This window comes from Macrotis lagotis, chromosome 1, assembly GCF_037893015.1.
Source record: "Macrotis lagotis isolate mMagLag1 chromosome 1, bilby.v1.9.chrom.fasta, whole genome shotgun sequence".
NCBI classification, from domain to species: domain Eukaryota; kingdom Metazoa; phylum Chordata; class Mammalia; order Peramelemorphia; family Peramelidae; genus Macrotis; species Macrotis lagotis.
Window position 1 is genome coordinate 803,540,741 of NC_133658.1, and position 19,917 is coordinate 803,560,657.

General features: G+C 38.9%; 1 protein-coding gene across 3 annotated transcripts in view; it reads left to right on the top strand.

The window, feature by feature from the left end:
- The window catches only part of ACER3 (alkaline ceramidase 3), a 183,007-nt gene extending 178,857 nt beyond the window's left edge, over window positions 1-4,150 (top strand). For all 3 annotated transcript variants that reach the window (XM_074216935.1, XM_074216936.1, XM_074216937.1), the window contains one exon: window positions 258-4,150. In XM_074216935.1, the coding sequence (XP_074073036.1) occupies window positions 258-314 (57 nt within the window). In that variant the 3' untranslated portion in view covers window positions 315-4,150. The remainder of the gene's footprint in view (window positions 1-257) is intronic.
- Window positions 4,151-19,917: the final 15,767 nt, after the last annotated feature.

The following is a 19,917-nucleotide window of genomic DNA, read 5'->3' on the forward strand; positions in this document are numbered from 1 at the left end:
CATTTGAATACAAGAATGCCCTTTAGCTTTGGGTCCAACAATAAGAATAGAAGCTTCATATACATCTACCCTGGCTGGAGACAGTGGCATCCCAGCAAGGCTGCTCTCCAGACAGACCATTGCTCTCAACTACAGCTTGTTTCTTAAGATTCACTCAGGATCCCTTGATGTTCTAGACTAGGATGTTCTAAGTCACAGTTTTCTAGGTCTTGTATTAAAAAACTATTTTTCTTTTTTCTCCTCACTTCCCTGACTAGTTTTTATTCGGGATATGGCCTGTGATCCTGGTGGAGCCACCCAAGAAGCACTTATGAGCAAAGGGTTCCAGGAAGAAAGCACAACTGCCCACTAGTGGCCTCATTGCCTTGGGAAAATCATCCCAAGATTCTTCAAGCTTCCATTTTAAATAATGTATTGTGGTGAAAAGATGAGCATCTGACCAATGCCACCAGGCCAGAAACAGAGTGAGAAGTGGACTTACTGAGTATTTAGTGTGTCTCTTTCTCCCTTATGATGTCTAAAGGGACACAATATAATGTTCATGTAGAATATTGAAGTGCTGCAGAAATTGGGTTTCTTTAATGAACTAGTCCAGTGGTCACTGGACAGTGACTTTTTTCCTCTTTGATGTGGGCTGAATCTGAAAATATGTCATTTTCTCTATGATTTTAAATTAATATGCAGTTGAATGATGGAAATTGTTGGTTGGGGTGAAGCCAGGCTAGGTATTTATCTAGATACCTAATAGTGAATATAATACTTAGCTACATCACTCTTCATTCAGATATTTACTGAAGGAAACTTAAAAAATTGTTGCCAAGGTGAAAGGGTCCAACCACAGGATTGGGTTCAACTCTGCCTCATGACTAGAAGGTGGCACATGTTGTCCCTGCTCTCATTGGGAGCCACACATACTAGCCCAGTCCTGCCACTACAGTCTCTGACATCCATCACTTCACCCCCTACAGCCCATTATACAGGCTCTTTCCGCATATCCCTGACCCATACTGGGTCACAGAGTCACTGTACTGCTAATCACATCACAGCCAGCATCCACCATAACATTGGGGACACCCATTATCATGTTATTTTGGCCTGTGGCCCAAGTCACAAATCAGTTATCTGACATTCCTCTACAGTACTTAACCCCAGCAATGTTAGTGACCTTTCCATAACCCTTGGGAATGTGGTTTCACCTTTTACTCTGTTTTCAAGGAACCAATTCATGATACTAGACAAGACATTTTCTGAAACCTCTGAGGAGGGTGTGCCAAACAAAGCCCAGTAAATCAGGGTGGGAACTGGAATTTTGGACGGGGATTTATTATTCTTCTTCAAACTAATTAAAGATGATATTTCTAACAAGTCCCCACAACTGTTGCCTCCAGCTCCTTCTAATCTTTGTAGATCCTCTTCATTTGTGCATCCTGTTTATGTTCTAATCAAATGTGGAGCAAGTCTGCCTCTGCTCTGTCCAATTATATTCCTGTACACGCATTATTTTCAGTTCCAGAAACTTGACATACATTGACTTTTCAAAGTATTCCATAATTGTAAATTCTTTAAAAGATATTGAGATTCACAATGAAGTTTGCAAGGGGTGAAATTATAAGACTGTTGTGTGGAAAACACCACCATGTGTCTGCTCCTCTTTGTATCTGAGAAATATAGGCCACAAGCTTGAGAACAGCCCTGGGCAGCTCTGAATTCAACAGAAATTGATATCTCAGACACGGTTATGCTCTGTCCCCAGGCAGCTTGTTCTAAAGTGGATTTGAAGATGTGACATCCAAAATCAGCAGAAGGCTCACCTGCCATGGCACCTTTGCCTAAAAGAGTGTTAGCAAATGAATGTTAACATGCTTGCTTCCTCTGTGGTATTTCCTTTGTTAGTTCAAGCTGTTACTCCCAGAAAGAATATGTTCTAGTTTCTCTTATGCAATCTAGTTGTTAAAGATATTGACCATTTTTACAGTATTAAAAAGTGACCTTAACACAAATTTAAAAATAAACCTGTTTCAGGTTTTTTGGAACTAATTTTAAATGTTTTATTGGTTGACCTTTTATTGCTTTTAAAATTTTTATTTTCCCATCCCAGTGGCTCTCATTTTCTGCCCTTCAGCACATCAATGCTGCTTTACTTCTCTTGGTCCAGTTCATCAACAGGTTATGAGTCTTGTCTAGATTTTGTTCATTTTCCTTTCAGGAGACCAAAACTTGAATGTAAGAGGAAGCATTGGTTCTGGTTCTCTGTGCCTTAAGAGACTGGGATGTTGAAGAATTCCACTTACCACAAGTCACTTCTCTTGCTCTTTCTAGGAACTCTGAAAATTACCTCTTCCAACCCATCTTCAGCTAAGCATATGGCTAATTCATGGATCTGTCCTTGAGAAGAGCTTTGGACTTAAGAGTAAAAAAAATGGATCTGCCAGTTATTAGCAATGTCACCTTGGACAGATCATATTCATTCTCTTAGCCTCAGTATTCATTTCTGTTTAATGGAAATAATGATTACACTACTTAACTTTCAGAGTTTTTGAGGAAAATATTTTGTAAGTAGTAAAGCACCATATAAATGTGATCATCTAACATTTCTCTACACTCTCTTCTCTCTTCTGTACATAACAGTGTTATATATCTGTGATCAAGGAAACAATGAGAACCTTCATAAACTTACCAGTTTACTGGTAATTCAGTTTACATAGCAGTTTCCAATCTACAAGGGGATGATCCTCTAAGCCCCCCCCTCCCTCTCCCTCTCTCCCCCACTCTCCCCCCTTCACCCTTTCACCATCTATTGATTGTGCAGTTCCTCCATGAAGCTTCCTCTGAATCCTTCAGCTTATAGAGATCTCATCCTTTGGAGATTTTGAGAGGACACTTAGACTGTGTCTCCTCTGCCTCCATGATACACAACCTCTCATGATCATAGAAAATCTCAAATGCTATAAACAACAGCAAGAACCATTCAGTAGCCATCATTTGCATCTCCAGTGCCTAGCCTGACCCATTGCAAGCTAAAATGACTGAATTAGGTAAGCAATGTAAATAGCATTTTCCCTGTTTTACAGAGGATCAAACTGAGACTCGAGTGATATTCCCAGTGTTACCCACTACCTGAAGTGACTCAAATGCCAGCACTCTCTTAATTAAAGCATGCTTTAAGATTGAAATGCACTCAGAAGTTACTGAACAATCAACACTAGAAGTACTGGAATTTCAGAATACTTCAAGGACCAAGTTGCTGCAATTGATGCAGAACATTTTTTTAATCAATAAAGCAAAATAAATATAATATGAAAATTTTTATTTCAAAGTAAAATAATAATAAAATTTTTGCATCAATTGATTCGCCTGGTCATCCTCCTGTTAACAAAGGGTTTACTTGCCCTAACAGCAGGGATATGCAACAAGGATACAGCAGCACTTCACAGGATGTGACTCTAATCTCCATATGGAAATGTGTCTCTTCATCAGGTCAGAATATGATGAAGAATAGGATAACTCTTGGTCTTCATAAATCCACCAAGTCAAAGTCACTGCCTGTGACTGAGACTTTTTTTTGTCTTTAGGTGATCAGATAAGGGAAGCTGGAGCAAATCAGTTACCAGAGGTCACTTTGTCTCCTTTTAGGGAAAGGTCATTCCTGTTGAAGGAGAGAAGTTGGTGCCTAAGCCTAACCCATGATGAGAGGGGATGAGGGGGGAAGAAGCTTTGACAGGGAAATGCTGGTAATAGAAACCCTATTACTCCCAGCTACTCATAAGAAAAAACCAACATTCAAGTCCAGGCCTTCAGACTGTGATCTTAACATTATGGAGTTGTTTATAGATAGCCTAAGTGATGCCATTCCATATAATCTGCTTATCATCTCTGGTCATACACAATGGGACAGTGTTGTCCTTAGAGCTGTCTGTTGTCTGTCTGTATGTATGTATGTCTCTGTCTCTGTCTCTGTCTCTCTTTTTCTCTCTCATTCTCTCCCTCCTCCTCTCTCTGTGGCTCCTCTGTCTCTGACTGTTCTCTCTCCCACTACCTCTATCTCTTCCCATCCATCTTACTCACCTCTATCTCTCTGTCTGACTGCCTCTGTCTAAGGATTGTTAAGAGACCTTTGGATTAATGGGAATAAAGGAAAGATTAAAGCCTGTGGCTGTAGGAGGTTGTCTTGTTATTTTCCACATCAGTTTGTGCCTCTGGCTGTGTTGTGTTTAGCACCCCTAAATCCCATGACTCCACTGATTTTTCACCATATTGTTAAAAGGACTCCAGGTTCCCCAGAGATTCTGACCAGTCCAACCAAGCCAGAAAGGCTTAAAGCAGAGAGCTAGAGACTATTGTGTATGTATAGGTATGATCTGGAAACCAAGACCAAGGAAGGATTCCTCATCAAGGCACTGTCCATATCATGGAATTTGAGGAGAGTGAAGAACCCATTATGTCACGAAGACAATCAAAATATGATAATCCTACATTAAAACCTTCCTCTAATGTCACTTCTGGTATTGAGGTAATCATTTCAGCTAGGTTATGCTGGGAAAACAAGAGATCTAGCAATTCAAGATGGAAAGACATGGAGTACTTCCCAACTAAAGGGCTTCCCAACCAGCCTTTTATCCATTTAACAACATCCTAAGACTGACTTCCTGGTGGAGAATTTTTTAGCTTTTGCAACTAATTTCCTAAATACCATCATCTTATTCTTAGTAGAAACTAAAGCATAGAAAAATTTATCAGCTTTGATAGGAGAACCTATTCACTTTCATGAAGTCCTGGTCCCTATATGAATACATGGCAGAGTGATGGTTTATACCATCATGGTAAACTTCTACTGTGGCAATTCCTTTCGCCAGTTCAGATCCCAACCTGTCCAACTTAATAGGATCATAGGATAAGTCCTAAGATGTTGTCTGGTTCACTTAGAGATTTAATGACTTAGATAACATGCAAGTAGATAGTGTCAGAGATAAAATTTGAACTTGTCTTGCTGCCTGACGCCAAGCCCAGCACCTTAACTGCTATACTATACTATATGTGCTTCCATATTTCAGCAAGATTAAGTTCTTTTTCTAGGCGTAAGTAGAGCTTTCAGGGAGATTATTTGCATGATCCATAGCACCCCAGTACTTAAAAACCCATGTCTTGTTGAGTAAAATATCTTTTTGTTCATATGCTAAGAGGCCCACTATGAATGACTCCCATCAATGGATGAGGAGCCCAGATGCACATGTCACCACCAAAACATAAAAACCATCATAGGGATATTCAAAGAGCTATTTTCTAGGCTTAACATAATTTCTATGCCAAAATTGACTTTTATGGACTTGAATTTCCAAAATGTGTGAGGTTTTTCAGAATCAGGAAGGGTCACCAAACACCACCTCCACCTGCAGAAATGTGATGTTTTCAACATTCTCCAATATGGTTTGGACTTGAAGTCCAATATCCATCCCCGAGCTACTAAAAGTTTGGTAGTGACTACTACAGAGAGAGAGAAAACAAATTCTTCCTGCTTCAGCACCACTATGCCCTTCCTCATTCCATACACCACATTGGTTTACCCATTTTGGCTCTTTTTGATCAACAATGACTTTAGATGGCAGTCAATATATTCAGTAGTTCTGGGATTTTTTTTCAAAAGACCTCCGTATTTGACTTTGAAACAATATTGGCTCCCAGTTTTATAATACTTTAAGGGCCACAAAGCCTTTTATCGCATCACAACCCCATTTATAGAGTAGTGCCTATTCTTTGGGGTGGATGTTATCTTGTTAGGTAACAGCAAAGATTAGAAGATTAACAATCCATCCTATTGAGGCTTCTAGATCTCTTGACATTTATACCAATGGAGTTCATAGGGTCTATATATATATGCATATAAGTATAGATATATATTGCCTTCATGACTGGCTCAACTCCTTTTTTTTCTATCCTTTGTCTCTCTGATGACCTTCTTAATTCTTGTTTTTCTGATATCATCCTCTGTACTTTGAATATGAATCCCTGTTTTAGAGAAGAAATGATGTGATTTGCCCCTGCCAAAGAGTGTGCAAGTTTTGTATCAGACTTGAACCAAGTTCATTACTGCCTCCCAGAATAGAAAGACTATAGTTCCTCATGAAACAAATAATAGCTCATATTGACAAAGTTCTAGTTTACAAAAAGACTCTCCCCATAGAAACTCTGAAGTAGACATTGCAAGTATATAGACAGAATGAGTCTTGGCTCAGGTGAGCCTTGCCCAAGTCATCCGAGTAATTGGCAGAGGTGAGCTGAGCCAGGTGTGATACTGGCTGCAGGACCTGGTCACTTACATTATTCTTCCAATCTGAGTTTACAGCATTAATCATCTCCATAACCACAGGTTTTTGCATGACAGAAGATGTTCAGTTCTAACTAGTAATGCCACCTCCTTGAAAATCTCAAACTCGAGTCAGTGAAGGAGTAAAATAGCTCTTTTTTTTTGCATCTACCTCTGCCTTGTGTTTTGCACAATATCAATGCCTTAATGTAATCCATTTTCCCCCTGCTCTGGGGTTTCCTATTTCCTAAAATGAAAATCATTCATTCTTAATATTCCCTTTCCCCTAACCATTGTTCCTGTAGGATTCAGTACCACACACAGCTGCTGTTTTGAGTTGGCACATTAATCAAACATTTGCTGCCTGAAACGAGTAAATGTGTCTGGTCCTCTGATTAAACCAATGACACAGTTTTCAAGAAGGAAACATGGACAAGAGGCTCTGCAGGAGGAGTAGGTGAAGAAAAGCTTCTTGAGACCTCATAGCTACCTCAACAATATTTGCTTATCTGCTCCATGACATTCTGGGTGTCTGCCATAGACTCTTTTTTCCTGCCTGAGTCAGGAGGACTTGAGTTCAAATGTGGTCTCAGACATTTAATAATTGCCTGTGTGACCCTGGGCGAGTCATTTAACCCCATTGCCCCTTAAATTAAAAGAAAAGATTTACAAAGCTACTTTCTAAGAGAAAGTTAAAGTAGTATTATCCCTGTTTTACAGGTGAGAAAACAGACTCAAAGAAAATACCTTTTTCAGTTTCCTAATAAATGCCAGCACTGGGTTTCAAGCCTAAGCGTTGAGTCTTAGAAAAAAAATTTTTAGCCCTGCTGGCTATCTGTTTTTATGTCACATTCATTTCTGATTAATTCCCTTCCTTTGCATCCCTACTCAAATAGCCATCCCTTGTAACAAAATAAAAAAGAGAAAAGGGGAAAGGGCAGTTAAACAAGACAAACAAAAACAGATGATATGCAATACAAAACCAGTACCCTTAACTTACTACATATGATGACACTAGATTGTAGTGGCAGCTAATATAGAAAATATTAGCTAAGAGGAATGCCACAGAGTATGGAGCTTGATTCTAGAAATTCAATTATGGACCAGAAACAGATCTTAGAACTGCTGCACTGTTCATTTCAACAATTAATATTATGACTTCCGGTCATGAGAGCTCATCAACTGTCAGACTTGGAAGGAGCCTTTAGAAATTGTTTAGTTCGACCTCATCATTTTACAAATAAGGAAACTTATGAGGAAGGGAAAGGACTTACCCAAGGTCACTCGGTAGAGGTATAGCCAGATCCCAGCTTGCTTTACTGAAAATGTTTAAACTCTCATGTGTTCCTTTTCCCTTGTTCAGAAGAGCTAAATGAGTTCCAAAGCTATTGTTTCACGCATTCACAAAAGTGTCAGTAGACTTTCAAGTTTAGAAACACTAATGGCAACAAAAAGAGTGAAAGAGTAGCAGGATGAACATTTTTAGTTCAAGAAGGAAATTGAAGCACTAAGTACACCTGAAGATTACAAAACGCATAAATAGGGCTCCCACCAGGGTCACATCTTTACAATATTCATCCCAGGAGGGCTCAAGTCCACTTGTCAATTATAGACATGTAAATCTCATCTAGAAAATAAGAAGTTGGGCTAGAACACTGCTTACATTGCTTGTGACCTTGATATTCTGTGTCCTACCAGCACACTCTTCTTTCCAGCTAGTAGAAAGAATGAATCCTTAATAACCCAGAGCCTCTGTTCCAAGATTACCTTTAGACAATTTTATCATCCATTAGTACTAAATCAATTATCTTTTTTTGTTTCAGGTGATTTTTATTATATTTGTTTATAAAGAACACTTGCCTTTACAGGGAAGCAGCAACTGCTGGTTGATCACAAAAGTACAGGTTACCTATTCCTTATTTTGCCAAGAGCTAAAATTGTTTTCCTATAAATTTATGTTGGTGTATTTTTTATCTAATCTACTTGTTATGCTACATTCCTACATGAAGCATCTTGTTATGGTTGGATTATTAAAGTTTTGTTTTAAATAAGATGTTCAATGATGTTCCCTTTATCTTACTTCATTGAAGAAATATAAACATGGATATGATGGTGCTTAGTTTTATATAATACCAGGGGGAATTTTTGTCCCTCGAACCATTGCTACAGAGTTCTGGTAATAAGTTTCCAAGGAAACAAATTAACAACATAGAGCATCAGCCCTGGAGTCAGGAGGACTTGAGTTCAAATTTGACCTCAGTCACTTAATAACCCTAGCTGGGTGACCTTAGGCAAGTCACTTTAACCCCTCTGCCTTGCAAAAAAACCCAAAAACTCAACAGCAACAAATTGAGCAAAAGGTATTAAAAACAATAGGAGCTAAATAAATGCTTCCTGAATTGAATAAAGCACTGCTATGACTTGACTGTCTACTGGACATCTCCACATGGATGCCTCAAACTTGACAAAATAGAATCTATTTCTTTTCAAACCCATCCTTTTCCTTCTTATTTCCTTGAGGACACCACCATTCTTTTAGATGCTAAGGTTTCAGACAACTTTGGAGTGATCCTTTACTCTTCCTTCTTCCCTATTCCCCATCTCAAATCAGTTGCTAGATTTTGTGCACTCTCTATCTTGGTTCATATATCAGATATCTTTCTCATTCTCTTCATTCACATAGTCTTTCCCAAGTTCATTCTTATTCTCTTTCACTTGGACTATTCCATTAGTCTCCTTATTGGCTCCTTGCTTTATAATTTCTCCTCTCTCCATTCTCCACATCACTGCCAAATTGATATTCTTAAAACAAAGATCTGACCCTTTCATACCTCTTCTCAAAAAATCTTCAACTCCCTGTTGCCACTAAGAAATAAAACAAAACCCTAGTATTTAAATGTCTCCATTATCTTGACTACTGAAAACTCTTAGTCATTTCTAATTACATTGCCATGCACTCTTCTTTCCCTGAAGATAACACACTATCTCCAATTGTCATAACCTTTCAATAAGTGTTCCCCCATGCCCAAAATTTTCTTGCACCCTTGAAATTCCAGTTTTCTTCAAAAGATGACTGAAGATTCAATTCAGGAGCATAAGCTCAAAAGTCTAAAAGGGTTGAAGCCAGGGTTTGATGAGAGTCCTAAGAATAGACATAGAAATGGTCCCAAGGAATTAGGGGAGGTAAAAAGCCAGGGATGGGAATTATGAAAGGAACATAAGTTTATGAAAAGAGTAGGCAGAGATTATGGGACCCCAGGAAGGTGGTAGATCCTAAAAGAGTTTGGGTAGGGAGGGAGAGATTAGTAAAAGATAAGCCCAGGAGATAAAGATGGGAAAGGAAGTACAAGGATTGAGTATTGTGGAATTGAAATGGAAAGGAAGGCTAGTAAGTCAACACAGAGTGAAAAGAGGTTAGCTCCAGGGATGGAAATAGAGAAGACAGGGGAGGGGGTCAGGGGGAATGGGTGCTTATCATTTAGGTCAAGGACTGGACAAATTGTGATGAATGTAATGAAATACTGTGCTTTAGGAAATTACGACTATGAGAAATTTCATAGAAACTTTGGAATTTGTAAACACAGGGACTACAACAATTTAAATTAAAAGAACACTAAGGTGAAGCTGGATGTTATAAAGTTTTAATGGTCATTCTTGGTCCTTGAAAAAAAGATGAGGAAACATGAGGTGGTCAGTTTTGGGTGAGGGACAGAGTGGTCAATGTCAAGTTTTGCTAAAGTATTTTTCTTTGTTTCAAATTAGAACTCTATGGAAGAGTATACCTGAAAATAGTCATCATGTTAGAAAAAAGAAAGAAAACAGCTTATGGATAGTTGTACTGTATAAGTAATAAAATCTGAAATGGAGCTGAGGGATAGAAATGGTATGATTTGGAAAGAAAAGATGCAGGGAAAGGGAGTAAAAGATGGGAGTGGGGAAAGAGATTTAGGGCAGTGGTGTCAAATTCCAACAAAAGTAGGCAATAAACCTAAAGGCCACATATTGATCTAGAAAACCACATTTTTATTATTTATGCTCTATTATATTTTTATTTATTTTGTTAAGTATCTCCTAATTCCATTTTAACCTAGATAAGGCTGCACTAGGGAGTGTAGTTGCATGTACAGGCTGCTGACACCTCTAATCTAGGGAATAGATAATGTATGTTTCGGGGAATGGGGTTCTAGATAATCCTCACAATGTTTGAGTAGGTACAGTACTTTATAGTTTAGAAATCACTTTCACATACATCATAAAATTTATTTAATGTTCAAAACAAATCTATGCAGAAAGTAGAAGATAAAATTATCCTCATTTTATGGATGACTCAGTTCAAAAGCTACCTTCTCCATGACTCACCTCTCCATCTTCTACTGCCCACACTCTCCCTCCCAAACTGCGTTGTATTTATTGTTTATCCCTATATTTTTGTACATGTATATTTCCCCATTATGGTGCTATCTTCACCACCACCACCCCACCATACAAACTAGCCCTAGATGACTATCTGCCCTCCCATACTGGGTTGATAAAGCAGTGTGAGCAGTCAATGAGGCTTCATTGTGACTGTGCAGGCTTCTTTGATCCACCCAAGGAGAGAGATCCCCTAGACTGAACTGTTTCTGAAGGGAGCAGTCAGGGGGAAAGGCAGTGTAAGAAGAGGAGAAGAGTGATGGGGCTGTCCACAGGGAAAATACAATTTTTTGGAAACCGACTGAAACATAGGGTCTATAGAGGTTAGAGAACAGTGCTGTCAATTCTTAGTGGCTCTACTCCCCAAGACTGTCCTCCCCTGCATGTTGGGTTTCAAGTCAAGTCCACAACTGTGCTAAGTGTTGGGATATAAAGAAAAGCAAAAAACAGTTCCTTATTTCAAGGAACTTATGATCTAATGGGGTCTTCATCTTTATATATGTAATACTCCCTTGTGGGCATTTTCCCAACTTACATTTGCACCAGGAGGTAACCACTATCTCAAGTCAAGAATACCTACAGCTGGCTGCTCTCAAAACTCACAAGCCTCCATTGGTGTGTTTCTTATTAACCATCTATCAATTAACTCATTTAACTCAGTTTTAAAAAATTAAAAAGCATTTACTAAAAAGAATTGTGAAAACAGTTACAAACCACTCCCCAAATTTGAGATACACTCTCTCACAAATACACACCATGTACAAGAAGAAAGTGGGTCCAAACTTAAATAATACCCATAACCATCTTGATATAACATATAAAGGTTCACAAAGGTTTTTAAATATGTGAGTTCATTGGATCTTCCCAATAATCCTGAGAGGTAAGTATGAGTCTCATGACACACAGGAAAGTATGAGGCAGGAGTCAAACTCAGTTCTCCCTAACTCCAAGCCCAGCACTCAATTGTCTATACCTCCAAACTAGCTAAGATGATTTAAGAATTATCAATTTAGAACTGGAAGATACTCTAGGGGACTGCTCACCTCATCTAGTGGTTATCAAAAAAAACTTCATAGCACAACATTTTATTCTTTGAATACTAGAGTTAGGAAAATTCATACAATTGTAAATATAAGTTGCTTACAATTCTAAGAGAATCTAGCTGAACACACTCCTATGCTGTGCTGTGGTACCCTCTCTAAGAAATACTGGCCTTATTCCATTCCCTCAATTTATCAATGAGGAAATTGAGACCTGAGAAATGATTTACCCAAAGTCACATATCAGGCTTAGAGTGGGGAAACTTTTTTCTGTCAAGGGTCATTTGGATACTCATAACATAATTCCAAGACCACATAAAATTATCAATTAAAAAACCCCCAACCATAAAAAGCTCCTAGATTTATTAAATTGTGAGTCCTGCCTATGATTGCCTTGGCAGCACCAGACCAAAAGATTTCGAGAACCTTATGCAGGCCAGAGGTTCCCTGCCCCTACTCTAGGCAAAAGGCAAAAAGACTTAAGTTTTAGAGATGGTGCCAATGGGCATTGGTAAGAAGGGTGTTTCCACACAAGAGAATTGAAGAATGCCAATGAAATTACATTATTGCCTTTTTCATGTTGAGCCAAAATCTACCTTCTGGGCCGCTCTCTAAACCCAAGAAGAACAAGTTTATTCCTTCCACAGGATAACCCTTCAAAACTCTCAAACAAAACCTTCGTGCTTTTCTTTTTTCTTTTATTTTTTAAATAGATTTTTAATAATTATATATAAAGACAATTTTTAACATTCATTTTTTAAAATTTCTGAGTTTTGGATTTTTCTCCCTTCCATCCTTGCTCTCCCTTTCCTCTTCTCCCCTTCCTAAAATGGCAAACAATTTTATATAGCTTATATATGTACAGTCATATAAATTATATTTCCATATGAGTCATGTTGTAAAAGAAGAAACAATCCAATGGGAAAAAAATAAAGTGAAATAGATACTTTGATCTGCATTCAGACTATGAATATGGATAATATTTTCCTTTCTGCTTTTCTTTTTTTTCTTTATTTTTTGTTTTTTTGTAAGGTAATGGTGTTAAGTGACTTGTCCAAGGTCATACAGGTAGATAATTATTAAGTGTCTGAGGTCAAATTTGAACTCAGGTCCTTCTGCCTCCAGGGCTAGTGCTCTATTCACCAGGCCACCTAGCTGCGCCCATCCTATTAATCTTCATGTCCGCAAGTTAGACACTCCCAGTTCCTTGACGAATGCTGTGGTCTCAGAAGAGATTATGCTCTGTGTTTTTGATGATGGTCATGGTATCAACTTCTTTTGCCTGTTTTTCATTATCATAAGAGATAGTTTGGTGAGAAGCATCCAAAGGGCATGGGGTAGCTAGATGGCTCATTGGATAGAGCACTAGCCCTGGAGTCAGGAGCATTTGAGTTCAAATGTGACCTCAGACACTTAATAATTACCTAACTGTGTGACCTTGGGCAAGTCACTTAACCCCATTGCCATTAAAAAAAGGGGGGATGATCAAGACCATTTAAAGCATGGGTGTCCAAACTTCTGGACCTCATTACCCAACAAAAACTTGTCAAGGGCCACATATGCAACCTTAATAAATGTTTTGCTGGGCAGTGCAACTCAGAAGAGTTAAAAGGTTGGACACCCCTGATTTAATGGTTATCTCATTTGATACAACTTTGTGATTTAAATGCAAAGATTCTCATTATACAGATGAGGAAACTGAGGCTGAGATAAACAAGTGATTCACCCAGGGTCACATAGTAAATATGTCTGAATCAAGATTCAAACTCAGATCTTCCCAACTTCATGTCCAAAGCAGCCCTTTTTTTTTGCTTTTTTAAATTATTTTTTGAATTTACATTCCCCCCTATCTTGCTTCCTTTCCTCCACCCCCACAGAAGGTATTCTGATAGTCTTTACATTGTATCCATGCTATACATTGATTAAAATTGAATGAGTTGAAAGAGAAATCATATCCTTAAGGAAAAGATATAAGATATAAGAAATAGCAAAGTTATATGATACCTTTTTTGAAAAAAAAAATTAGAGGTAATAGTCTTTGGTTTTTGTTTAAACTCCACAATTCTTTCTCTGGATACAGATGGTATTCTCCATTGCAAATATCCCAAAATTGTGCCCAAATATTGCACTGATGGAATGACCAAGTCCATCAAGGTTGATCATCACCCCCATGTTGCTGTTAGGGTGTACAGTGTTTTTCTGGTTCTGCTCATCTCACTCAGCATCAGTTCATGCAAATCCCACCAGGCTTCCCTGAATTCCCATCCCTCCTGGTTTCTAATAGAATAATAGTGTTCTATGACATACATGTACCACAGTTTGCTAAGCCATTCCCCAATTGACGAACATTCACTTAATTTCCAATTCTTTATAATCATAAACAGGGTCAAAGCAGCCCTTTTTAAAGAAAGAGCCCTGGCGAGGAGCCAGAAGACCTCAGTTCTTTTGCCATGAATTCACAGTGTGTTTGCAGTTCAATCACTTCCTCCCTCTGGATGTCAGTTTCCTCATCTGTAAAATTATAAAGTTGAAATAATTGATCTTTAAGGTCCATTAGGACTTTAAACGACTAGGAGATACATTAACAAAGTGTCTGGGAAGGGAAAAAGAAAATTCAGTGTCTGGCATGACCAGGGCCCCCAGTCTCATCCCTGTACTTCACAGTGAATGCCCCAGACTTTCGGAATGAAAATTCATTGTAGAGCATTGCTGCCACCTACAGACAACTCTGGGAACTACCTGAGACCAGAGTTGTAGGGGAGGCTTCAATCAGCCAAGGGTTTTCTGTCCCTGGTCCTGTGTACACTGGGCTAAGTGACTAAGAAAGACATAAAGCTTAGATGGAAGGAAACTGGTGGTTCAGGGGAAGAATATTGAACTCGGAATGAAGAAGATCCAAATTCAAATGCTGCCTCCAGACATTTACTAGCTGTGTGACCCTGCATAAGTCATTTCCCTTCTGTTTGTCTCAGTTTTCTCATCTGTAAAATGGGGATGATAAAAGTACACATTTCCCAGAAATGTTGTGAGAATTAAATAAGAAATCTGTAAAGCACTTCAAAAAACTTAAAACACTATATAAAAGATTATTGTTATTATTATTTTTTTTATTAGTTATTGTCTGCAACTCCCTAGACTGGGAGTTATTGGCAAATACTTGTAGGTAGTTTTCTCTTCCTCTTCTTTTGTTTTAAGTCTTCTTGAGGGAGGGACCACGCTGGCGGCACAAGAGCAGGCTTTCCAAGGAGCTTTCTCCAAAATATTTCAAAAAACCTTTAAAATTAAAAAAAAAACCCTTTAAAATTACCACTTTAAGTTTTCAAGAGACAGAACCAACAGAAAGATGAAGTGAGGCAATTCTCCAGCTCAAGGTAACCTGGAAAATCATGGGAAGGCTCTGTTCCATGGAGTTGGAAGAGGTGGCAACGCAGCCAGGCTCACAACACTGGAGCAAAGGAGCTCCAGCCTTCTGGGAACAGGGTGCCTGTGTCCCTGGGGAGCAGTTTCCTGACCTGCCAACCCAGGGAACACCAAGCACAACTTGGAAGAATGGGGAGGAACCTCTGCCAGAGTGAGTGGGAACCAGTGTGGCACTCAGCCCAGCCATGGCCATCAGATCCCAAGAAAGGGACGCAGGCCCACAGAGCTGCCCAGCAGGGAGATAGATGCCAGCAGCTGCTTCGAGAGCACCTGACCCCGAAAGGTAAGGGGGCCAGCGGAGACTATCGAGGTCTCTCCACTATCCCTGGGACAGGACGTTGATGCTTTGTCCATATTCAGACCCTGGTCACAGTCTGGGCCCCCATACTGCCACAGTCGAGCAGGGATCCTCCTCACAGCTCCAAGGCAGAGGGATGTGTTTGTGGTCATTCACAGACCAGAGCACAGGCCAGGATGGGTAGTCAAAGCCTCCAATAAGACCTTGAAAGAACTGAAATCCTTCCAGGGGTGTCCCAATAACACTCAAAAGCTTGGGAAGTACCCCAAAATTAGGACACAGGCTGAGGAAATGAGTGAATAGAAAAAAGGAACCTGACTATAGACAATTACCTTGGTCCCATGGAGGATCAAAACACACACTGAGAAGATGACAAAGTTCAAGCTTCTGCATTTAAAACCTCCAAGAAATATAGGAGTTGGGTTCAGACTATAACAGAGCTCAAAAAAAAAAAAAGATTCTGAAAATCAGATAATGGAGGTAGAGGAAAAATTAGGAAGAGAAATGAGAGAGAAAACCAAGTCAGCAGCTTGGTCAAGAAGTTCAAAAAAATGCTGGAGATAGTATTGGTTCTTGTTCTTCATTACTGAAGAAGACCAAAATGACATTACTATGTTGGAGACAAATTACAGTCTGTCTGATCAGACCAATACAAGCTCAAATGTTCTACCACAGATTGGGCTCAAATAGTCCATGTGAATACTTGGGATGAATTCCCTAAATTTGTGTATCTTATGTTTCCTTTGAGCAACTTCCAGTCTACCTTGCTCATAGTGCACAGCACCCTCTCCAATGAGGTCCTAAGAGTATCCATTGTTATGCAATCAATTCCAAGGTGAAAGAAGACTGGAAAAGTAGGAGGGGGCTTGAAAGACATTGAATTCCAAAAGAGAATTTAATATTTTGTTCCTGGAGGTATTCGGAAGCCACTGAATAGATGGTATCTACCCCCTGTGCCACCTAGCTGTTCCCCACCTGTACTAATCAATAAACTTTTGTTTTCATATGGAAGCTGTTTACTCCTGTCTATAAAAACAGTTTGAAATTCAGACCAGTAGCACTCTACTGCTACTGTCCTGGTGTGATAATAGGCTTTCTGACTTTTCTTTTCCTGACTTTGCCTTGTTGACCAGGGAAAGAAAGATTGAACCAAGATCAGACTTACATTTCAGGAAAAATCACTTCAGTGACTGAATGGAGAATGGATTAGATTACAGAAATACTTGAGGAAGACTATTGCAATAATACAGGAATAAAGGGATGAAACCTGCCCCAAAGTGGTGGCAGTGTCAGAGGAAAGAAGGGGGCTTATTTGAGAGATGTTGAAAAGGTGAAATCACTAGGCCTTGGCAACAGTGTGACTATAGAGAGGTGAGAGATAATGAGGAACCCAGGATGACTCCTGGACTGTGAGCCTGGGGGACTGGGAGGATTGCCTTCTGAAGCAATAGGAAGGAAGATAGTCCTCTACCCTATCCTGTGGGGAGCCTTTGGAACTTACTTTGTGACTGATGGAATAGACCCTCCCTATTCCTAAGGGAGAAAAAAAGAAATCTTTGTGGAACTAGAGGCAAACAGGAGATGGACACGTGCATGGAGGGAAATTGAGAGAAGAGGGACCTCCTGGTGGAGTCATTGCTGTTGCCACCACCACCCCTGGAACAAAAACTAGCTGAGGAACAAAAGCTGAGACAAAAAAATAAAGACTGTATTGGAGTGTTACATAAAGGTGTGTAAATGGGCAGTACAGAGTGTCTGACACCATTTCTATGATGCTGAACAGAAAACTAGTGATTTCTTAATTTTACCTCCTTTGTTTCATTCCCATCTCTTTTTCTCACATCCTTGGGAGATCAATTAGCCTATATGTTCAATCTTTAATTGCTTTTACCTTTCTGTTTTTCTATTATTTTAAAAGTGTCTTAAGTATTATATTTTTAATCCTATATTACTTATAAAAAATCAGCCTCTAATTGGGTTTTGTAAATATAAATGTTAGCTCTGCCCTCCTCAAGGTGTGTGTTTCTCCAATTATAGATCTGAAGCCAGGCTCTGTGTGAAACAGCCTAGTTGTCCTCTAATTGCACCTGCAATTAGGCTTTCACAGTTGTGTAAGCAATCAGAATAATGGCCATCCTGAGAAGATAGGAAACTTCCCTGATTATCTCTCTAAGAGACTGAATAAATTCTTACACTTATTCTATGCTTACATTTTGGAAAGGGAGAAATCTCAATGTTTTATATGTCTATATTAAATTTATAATATAAAATATCAAGTCAGAAGAGGAGACAGTAGTTCTGGACTAATTGGATCTTTGTTAATTCTGACATAGAACAGACCATATGGATGGGTTAGAGAATCACAAAGTAATCAGTGACCTTTATATGCTAATGTGTAACCTGATTAGTTGACTGCCAAAATTTTATGATCCTTTGTGAGATTTCTATAAATAGTGTTTCCTCATTAAGCTCTTGGTTGGTTTCTTCAATGATACCATCCACCCATAGATGGAGTAAGATCTTGGAGAATGAAACTCTGGATGAAGCTAACTTTTTGTTATTTCATTTTTAGACTAAGAAAATTATGGATAACAAAAGAAACTATTTATCCTAAAAATAAAGTAAATAATCATTGAATTGCTGTTCTGTGTGTGTGTGTGTCCTTTTATAAATGGTGGCACAAAGAGGGACCACAGGAGGTAAAGCTTATGGGGGGGGGAGGGACAGAGAGGAGAGAGAGAAACAAATGAAAGAGAAAGAGAAAGATTTTTATAATTAGTGGAATCCTTTCTGGCAAGGTGGGGGGTTAAGAGTTGAATGAAAGGGAAAATTATTGATAATTAAGATACATTTTATAAGTTCCCAGAGCAGTGTGTGAGAAATTATTGTGTTAGGTTTCCACAGGATGTGAGAGGATGTTGTCAGTTAGGATTTCCCAGGTAACTATCCGAACAGTACATCACAAAGGCAGAGGTCTCTGGGCTATTGATTAGACCAAAAGACAAAAGCATAAGTGCAGGAATGTGGAAATAACACAAAAAGAAAGGTGATAAAAGAAATGACCTTGACCAATCACTGAATTGAAAGAATTTTCTAAGTCCAACTTGAAAATGTCCGTGCCTAAACCCAACTCAAACTAATTGGGTGTCAACAAGGGTCTCTGACCTTTCACAAGGATGCATGCTTAATAAACTTCATGCATATTAACTTACACATGCTCTGTGACAATTGAGGTTCATCAGCATAATGTGTTTCACATGACAAGGGAGGGGAGAACATATTAAGGGGTGATATGGATTGGACCTATTGATTAGATTGTACCCCGGATGACTGGAACCAATACCTGGCTCAGAAGGGAGGGGAAAAGATTTTCAAACCATATCTAACAGAGATGTCCAACCTTACTTTTAAACGTTTTTATTGAAACAATAGACAATATTTTGATTTGTCGTTTTAGTGAGAGTTCTGTGACAGCTCTGCTTTCTTTACTAAAGCATTTAGTAAACCCACAGGTGGGCCACATATGGCTAGTAGTCACATTTTGGACAGCCCTAATTGATAAGATCATATATTGTTGCTATACGGGGCTCTTCTCTTTGGGGGCGAGGGTAACTTTTTCCCGCAGGAAATGTTAAATAAATAATCTTTCTGTCACTCCAGGCTGTTTCATTATTAGGAAAGTTATTTGGAATTATTATTTGGAAGTCATTATTCATTCTTAGGAAGGGGGGGTTGGGGACTCATTTCCCCAAAAGGTGGATCCAGGATAACAAAAACAGCAGCCTTGGTCATGGGCAAGGTTATTAATAACCTAGGTAGGAGGTACAGTATTATTTGTCTGGTTTTAAAGGAAACCCATTCCTTACTAATGAGAAAGTCACACCATCTGGGAGGGCCTGGGAAAAGTATTCACACTCACAGAAAGAGCTGTCTCTGCATTAGCACAATAACCCTGGCCTGTTGAGAGATGGTTATTTTTTAAGTCTTATCTATTTCAACACAAGGTGCTGACCCTGAAGTAATCATCGATTTTCTGCTGTGTTTAATAATTAAAAGCATTTTTCAAAGAGCAAATTCCAGAATTGTTTTAATTCTGGCAACATTTCTGCAATAAGAAGGCATTTTCCCAGGGTGCATACTGTGTACATTACTCCTTTAGATTCTGGTGTATTTGTTGTTTTGTTTTAAAATCATTACTTCACAGGGCAACTAGGTGGACAAAGCACTGGCCCAGGTGTCAGGAGGACCTGAGTTCAAATGTGAACTCAGATACTTGACACTTAGTAGCTGTGTGACTCTGGGTTAGTCACTTAAATGTGAATGCCTTGCCAAAAAAAATAAAATGATTACTTTTTTTGTTAATGTTATTTTATTTTATTTTTCCAATTACATGCCAAAAAATAGTCATTACTTTTTTGTTAATATTACTTTTTCAATTACATGCA